This window comes from Acromyrmex echinatior, chromosome 7 (genome assembly GCF_024713525.1).
Source record: "Acromyrmex echinatior isolate Ae372 chromosome 7, ASM2471352v2, whole genome shotgun sequence".
NCBI lineage: Eukaryota > Metazoa > Arthropoda > Insecta > Hymenoptera > Formicidae > Acromyrmex > Acromyrmex echinatior.
Window position 1 is genome coordinate 1838650 of NC_141858.1, and position 8458 is coordinate 1847107.

The 8458-nt window shown below is 38.1% G+C and overlaps 1 protein-coding gene across 1 annotated transcript; it reads right to left on the reverse strand.

Annotated features, from left to right (window-relative positions):
• Positions 1–2759: 2759 nt before the first annotated feature.
• Positions 2760–8135, reverse strand: LOC147908949 (uncharacterized). The gene has a single exon (XM_087407817.1). It carries the CDS (start codon positions 8133–8135, stop codon positions 2760–2762), a length of 5376 nt encoding a protein of 1791 aa, XP_087263943.1.
• Positions 8136–8458: the final 323 nt, after the last annotated feature.

Sequence of the window (8458 nt, forward strand, 5' to 3'; positions counted from 1 at the left end):
TATTATTTCTTGCGTAATATATATGTAATGGTAAAAATTAAGTTTCGAGAAAACAAATAATTTCAAAGGAGCTAACTGAATAGCTAACTGAAATACAATACTGCCTGTAAAATAAAAAAACATATGATTACCGTATATAAAGTAAGTATATAAAGTAAGAAAATTAATAAAAGAAAATAGTTTATAATAATTATTTTTAATAAAACACAATATATTTTATTAATTTTCTTATAATGATGCTGTACAAATATGTTACTTAACCTTGCAGAGATATGCATTTTTGTTGTCCAATTTTTTTCAACATTTGTTGCTGTATGACGTTTAGCATCTCTTGGAAATATTTTCATTATGTAGCCTTTAGCTGTAGAATTAGTGCAAAATGGGATTGTACACTCAATCATTTTGCAATTATTTTTAATAATCTTCTAATAATTAATAGTAATTAGTTAAGTACTAATGTTCAAGATTAAAAAGACTTATCACGATTTACTATCAAGGATAGGAAGAGACACATATTCTTTTCTCTTTCGTGTGATTTTGCTAAAACTAAAGACTCTTAAAGATGCTTTTCATACGCAGCACGTTGTGGCAGCAATTCGTTACTATTGATTAAAAATTTTACGTGAGATGACGCACTTCCGGCGCAAAATACAATTTGTCACAACTCGTTGATGTTGAACCGAACGAACAGTAAGCAGTGGTAAATGACAGTAAATATCTGCAAAATAAAAAAAAAGCGTGCAATATTTCGAGAAGCTTTTGATTTAAAAAATGTAAAATATGAAGAGTGGCATCGAATAAGGTACGGGAACATGTTTATAATTAATTAAATATTTTCAGGTGTTGACCAATGAAGTAATCAGTATTCTAGTAAATTCGCTCACTTTTATAATTTTCACCTCATTTCAAGGTACAGAATTGATCCCCAGAACCGACTATTAGCGTATTCGATTTACTCAGTCAGAAATAATTTCTCGAAAAGATATCGTTTCGATGTCAAAAATAAAAGTCGAAAGTTTTCGAAATTTCTATTGATTTCGATGGATTTGTAGTTCCAATTTTGATTAATTTTTGAGTTGGAAATAAAAATGAATTGGTCTAATTAGCATAAAAATATACTACTAGTGTCACTAATAGTATAATAATGGTGGAGAAAATTTCATTAAAGTTTCATTGAAATTTATTTTTATTGTTTTTATTGTGAAAATAAGTATTATTGATTAGCATCATATTTCAGAGGATACACGACAAAATTATAATAAAAAAAAATTTATTTTATGAATTCGAGAACTAATTTAATTATGATGCACCCATGCGCGGTCACCCATCCAAATCTGAATCTCCACTTACCATCCTTCATTTCTGTGACCGTATAAGAACTATTCTTTCGAAGAATCATCAAAACACCTATGATACTAATGGATGTATAGTTGTAATATATCTGTTCAAAGATGTTGTGAAAGAGGCGGAACACATAAAAAAAATATAATTGATGTTAAATATAATAGTAATGTACAAATGATGACAACTATGATAATAACTTGTTTTTAATAATACTGTAAAATATTATTTTTATTAGAAATAATACTAATTGCTTTAATGATATATTAGGTGTAGTAAAAAGAAATCCATTATTTTTCCAATAGATGGCTTTAATAATCTGTATCTCATCTACGCGTGATACAGATTACTAAAGCCATCTATTGGAAAAATAATGGATTTCTTTTTACTACACTTAATATTATATATATATATATATATATATATTTATATATATATTTTTTACTCTAATAAATTTTTTATATCAAATATAATTACTGGAAGTAGTTCTATGTTACGTCATATGTCGTTACTATAGTAGTAACACTACTGGCATAGCATTGACACATATTGCATATCAGTAATACTAATACTACTGCAGTAGCAGTGACACTAGTAGTATTTTTATACTTCCAAACGATATTGAAAACTTGTATGATAGACCATTTAAATTTCATTAATTTAAAAATCAAAATCGTTTCGAGCTAGAATTAGTCTAGCTACAATTAAAATCGATGATATTTTTCCTTGATTTCGTGCTCATTTATGGTAAGAGACAGCTAATAAATTGTCAGCATTTATAGTAAGAGACATTATTAAAAATGAAGTAAAAATGCTAGTATATTTTCTTAAAAAAATTAACACAATGTCATGGCTTATTTCGAGCTATAATTAAATTAACTTAAAATTAATATAATTGAACAGATGTTTCAACGTTGTATTAATTTTAAGTTAATTTAATTAGCTTGAAATAAACCATGACATTGTGTTAATTTTTTTAAGAGACATTATTTCCTGAAATTCCTCTGTTGCAGCCGCGGTTTCGGGATCGTAAGGTTCTCAATAATATTAGACACTTCTTCTTATTTTACACGAACACGCTACTTTATTACAGAACATTGAGAGCACACGGCTCGGATTAAACGTAGTAACAATGGCAGTAAAAGAGTCAAACGGCTATAAAAAGCGGGAAAAAAATATAATGGCGGACACTCTCTCTCCCCGCGATCCGATCTCGTCTTCTTCCGTTCACACGCGGCTACTTCCGGCATCTTCCTTAAAGTCACTCCTCGGCCGGTAACACGCGTCTCGCCCTCTATGTCAACGGTACTGAGGGCGCGTTTCCAACATCTCTCCCACCTTGAGTTGTGACTTCTTGGTAGGAGCAACTCAAACTATCTAAAAAAAAATGAAAACGAAAATAAAATGACAAACATTTTCTAATATTTGAACCGATCCGGTTTCTTGATGATACGACCCCTTCGGGTCTTTAAGCTCGTTTCTTCCAACGATTTCGGTTCCTCTTTAGGGACAGCTACAGACTCTTCGAGGGTATTAGCTGCTTTTCCCTTAGTAGTCTCTGACGTCGTAGTGGTAGACTCGATAAAGTTATCAGCTTCAGGACTGGAGTGTTCAACTTCCAAGGGAATTAGTTTTTGAATGGGTCGAACCAGTTCACCTTTGCTCGTTTTCAGTTTTACCACCCGCACGTAACCATCTTTTCCGGGATAGACTTCTCTAATGACGGCGAGCGGCCAGTCTAATCGCTTTTGTAAATTGTTTTCAATAAGCACGACGTCCCCGACAGCCACGGACGCGGAACTATTGCTGGGTTTAGTTCGTCTAGATAACTGGCCCAAGTACTGTATACGGAAACGTTTTCTGAACTCTTCTTTTAATCTTTGACGATAGCGTATCCTCTTTGCAAAGTGGGACTTGTAAATTTGATCCAAGTCAGGAACGCCATTTTCTCGAATGTCACTGATGAACATCGCTGGAGTCAGCGCTGTGATTTCAGTATTTTCCTCTGTCAAGTAGGTAAGGGGTCTTGAATTCATAGTAGCCTCGCAATCGCATAAAATTGTGTTCATTTCTTCGTAGCTCAACGAAGTTCTCTTTAATGTCCTCTTCAATAGATCCTTAAGGAGGCGGATAAGTCGCTCCCACCATCCTCCCCACCAGGCGGCTGAAGGTGGATTAAAATGCCATGTTATCTCATTGAGTGCACAATATTGGGAAACTTTCCGCCAATTAATCTTCTGTAGTAGATTCCTGGCCCCTACAAAATTTTTCCCATTGTCGCTATATACTATAGTAGGTCTTCCTCGACGTGCAATAAATCTTCTGAAGGCCTCCAGAAATTCTTCTGTTGATAGAGATGTAACCAACTCCAAGTGGACTGCACGGTAGACTGCACAAGTAAACAAACAGATGTATGCCTTTTGTCCACCGCTCAAAAAGAGTGGTCCAGCGTAATCGATACCTATCACTTCAAACGCTGCGGCATCTCTTACTCTGTCTTCAGGTAACAATCCAGGTGGTGCTTTCATTGTCTTCGATGCATACCGACGACAAACGACGCATTTTTTTATAACTGAGCGTACCGTACGACGACATTGTAGGACCCAAAACTTTTCGCGTAAACTATTCATCACAATGTCAATACCAGCATGATTAAGTTTCAGATGAATATGAAAGATGATCTTTAACGTCAATAAATGAGCTGAGTCCAACACCACAGGACATCTGAAAGAAAAAGTGTCTTGACGATTGGAGATCATTGTCTTTGTGCGTATTAGTCCATTCTCCTCGAAAACATTTAAGCTTCGTAATCGTGAATCGTTACTTCCCAGGAATGATTCTTTCTGTGCCAGTCTACAGAGACACAATTCTGCTTTAGTTATTTCTTTGGCAGTTAACTCTTGAGTTTTGTTTACTTGAATTCTTCGACAATTATTCACAAATCTTAATATCCACGCGATAGTACACAGAATTTTGGAATACATCGAAAATCTCTGCAAATACCAGGGGACTGTCTCTTCACTCTCTTGTTCTACGGAGGTTAGCATAGCGATTTCTTCAATAGTAGTCTCAGGGAATATTCTCTCTTTGCATCGTCCGGGAGTCTTGCGTAACTCTAAGTTAACTATGTTCTCGTCAATTTCTCCCTCCTCCTTGGGCCACTCTTTGGGAGGTAGTTTCAACCATTCCGGTCCCTCCCACCATTTCAGTTCAAGGAATTTCTTAGCATCACAACCTCGTGAGGGTAAATCTGCTGGGTTCATCACTCCGGGGACATATCTCCAAGATTTAATATCCGTAAGGCTCCTTATTTCCAGAACACGATTCCATACAAAGACTGCCCATTGTCTTGTTTGTCGAATCCATGTTAGAATGGTCATCGAGTCGCTCCAGAAATAAGTCTTGATATCTTGATAATCCATAGCCTTTATGAAAGATCGCATCATCCTAGCTCTAATGGAGGCTGCTAGTAATTCAAGGCGAGGTATGGTCTTCTTCTCTTTGGGTGCTACTCTAGATTTCGCTTCTACGAGATGTATCTCGACTCCTGTGCTTGACTCAACTCGTACGAAGATTGCCGCCGCGTATGCGTCTTTACTGGCGTCGACAAAAACATGAAAGGACAGTGAGTCGGAACCCCTCTCCTCTCCAAAAATCCATCGTGGAAACTTCAATATGCGTAGAAGACCCAGCTGTTGAACCCATTTAAGAAATTCATGTTTAATGTCGTCGTTTATTTCCGTGTCCCAATCCACGTTTTTATTCCACAGATCTTGCAATAGTAATTTTGGTTTTAACAATACGGGACAGACGAATCCGAGAGGGTCATAAACTTTCTGTACTTGTGACAAAATGACTCTCTTCGTTATTTTCTCCGTGATCGTCAGTGCAGGAAATTCCGGTAACATTAAAATATCTCTCTTGGTGTCCCATATAAGTCCAAGCACCGTTGATTGACTCTCAGGGTCCTTGCCAGTGTATTTCCAATCTCTTAAATCAAATCTGGCTTGAGTCAAAAGGGAACAGGCTTCTCTCCTGAAAACTTCAAAATCAGAATAAGAATTGACACTAGTAACACAGTCATCGACATAAAAGGATTTTGCCAGTTTCTCATAAACTGCTTTCTTATATGGCAAAATGGTAGGGTTTAAGGCTCTATTAATATGCAATTCAATCGCCGCCCCTAAAAGGAATGGGCTGCTTGTTAATCCGAAAACAACTCGACGATGTCGATAAATCTCTATTTCTCCGTCAACGTTCCACCATAGGAATCTCAAAACATCTCTATCCGACGGAGAGACGCTGATTTGTAAGAAGGCTTTCGCGATATCAGCTGTTACTCCTATCTTCCTCTCTCGAAATCGATGTAGCAATGCTGGAATAAACTCTATGAGATTGGGTCCAGTCTCCAAGCATTGGTTAAGCGAAGGCGATTCCTTGACTTTTGCTGACGCATCGAAAACAGGGCGTATCTTCGTAGTTCCTTCTTTCTTGACTACAGGTCTGTGTGGAAGATAGTAGCTCTCTTGGTCGACTTCAAGTACAGGTACCCTTTCAATAATCGCTTCTTCGAGCCAATTATCAAAGACGGCCTGGTAGTCGTCGAATAAATCTTCTTGTTGCAACCTCTTTGTAACGCCTTTTAGTCTCTTCTCGGCTACGTCTCGATTATCTCGTAGAGATGGATGATTCTCTTTCCATGGCAGAAGAACTTCGTATCGACCTTCGTTGTCGATTTTCGTTGTCTCTTGAAATGAGGTCTTTATTTCAGCTTGACGTGCCTCTTTAGTAACACTCTCAATAGGATCCGTGATGCCCAAGACATCGAGTCTCCATAAATCTGATATGTTGGCTTCTTGAGTGAACATCGACATAATCGTCAACGTAGTATCAGTGCCACTGTCATCGTCTATATTCCTACCCAAGATTGTCCATCCAAGCTTAGTTTCTAAAGCTGTTATTCCTTGATTTATCTGTAGGACTTTCCCTGTGAATATTTTGCCAGCAACATCAGCTCCAATCAATAGTGAAATGGATTCTTGACGTTCACCGGTGTCGCTCAAGCGTATGTTTTTTTTCTCAAGTACATCCATCCAAGTATCATCGATATTACAAGGGGCGTCCTGGCAGATAATGTTTTGTTGCAAAGCTACGAAGTCGCATTTATATGTTCCATCTAAGTTGCCGATGTAGATCCGACAAGTTTTGTGTCTCTGAGATTTGGTTTTAGTTCCTCCAAACAACAAGTGTACCATCGTCTGTTCGCTCTCAGTCTCGTATCCAAGCTCTCGGGCTACTTTTTCCAAAACATAAGATCTATGCGAGCCAGTATCTATGATGGCACGAACATTCACCAAGCCTTTTGGACCTCGCATCTTGACTTTTAGTGTAGGCAGAAACATTTTTGTATTCGAAGAGACATTAGCGAGACAACTGTTTCCCTCGTGAAAAGCTGGTTCTTTCGGTTTCTTCTCATCCGCTTGCTTGGTCTCATTCTTGCTCGACAGGTTTCTACACATCAGCAGGCAATGTCCTTTGCTGCACCAAGGGCATTTTATTTTGTTACGGCATCTTTTATAGCTGTGCCCTATTTTTAGACAATTGAAACAGCCCTGCTTGTCTTTTACAGCTTGGATTCTCTTCTCTAAATCCATACTTCTGGCCGTTTCACAACTCAAGCTGTCATGATTAGCTCCACAAAATATACATTGCTGTGGCTTTGCTTCTTTCGCCGATAGTAAGCTAGATGCTGTCGCTATCTCTGGATCTCGTTCACTCTTTGATTTCCTTTTATTTTTGTCCTTTGTCATCTGGAAATCGTTGCTCTCGAAGCATGTTTTTGCCATTTGAATATGTTCCTCGTTCTCGACTTCTCTTCCTAGAAAAGTCATTAGACTAATAAGACGATCTTTTGCAGTAGTAATTACAACAGTAACAGACGCGTCAGAATGAGGAATTAATTGAATCCTTGTTCGTTGCCATGTACGTAAAATCTCTTCAGGCAGTGAGGATTCTACTAAAGGAAGCAACATTGCTGCGCACATTTCGGTTGTCACGCCTAAAGTTTCAAGTGCTCGTATATGTGTCTCTAATTTATCATAAGTGATTGCGAGCGACATGTTTTTATTCTTACTTAAGACTAACTTTAAAAGTTCGCATACATAATATTCAATCAATAAGTCTTTTTTGCCGAATCGAGACTCAAGGCTGTGTATGGCTTTCTCATAATTACCGGCCGTTAGTGGAAAACTATTCACTACTTCAAACGCGCGCGAGTCTTTTACCATAGACTGTACCAAATATTGGAATTTATCTTCCCTCGACAGCGACGCGTCTTCATGAATTTTCTTAAAAGTACTCCAAAACGGAAGCCAATCTTTGATATCACCGCCAAACTTTCTCAATTCAATTTTCGGCAATTTCAATGCGCGTATACTTTCCTGTGTTGTCGTGGTAGTCCGTTGTAACGGAGCCGGTGTCGGCGTTTCGAGTTCATTCTTCCGCTCTAAAAGACAGGTTAGCCCGACCTTTGCTTGATGGTATTTCGTGGCATACTCATCTGCGTGTTGTGCCTCTCTTCCAATAGTTTCTTCAGACTCTCCAGCTTCGATCATCAAGGTCTGCAGCTTCTGATTTAGCTCACTAAGCTCACTTGTTTTTTCTCGTAGCAATGCGAAGCTGACTTGCAATGAGGTTATGTCCGGCGATTCCTTCGACTGCTCAGTCCGGAAGGAAGTGTACACTCTCGTAAAGGCGGATCGTGTTATTTTTAGCGTTAACTTTACTTGTTCCATGTCTATGGATTACTTTCTTACGATCTCTGCTTGCTATGAAACGGCTACAACGAAATTACTCAGTCCTGTCACGGTCGCCAGAATGTTGCAGCCGCGGTTTCGGGATCGTAAGGTTCTCAATAATATTAGACACTTCTTCTTATTTTACACGAACACGCTACTTTATTACAGAACATTGAGAGCACACGGCTCGGATTAAACGTAGTAACAATGGCAGTAAAAGAGTCGAACGGCTATAAAAAGCGGGAAAAAAATATAATGGCGGACACTCTCTCTCCCCGCGATCCGATCTCGTCTTCTTCCGTTCACACGCGGCTACTTCC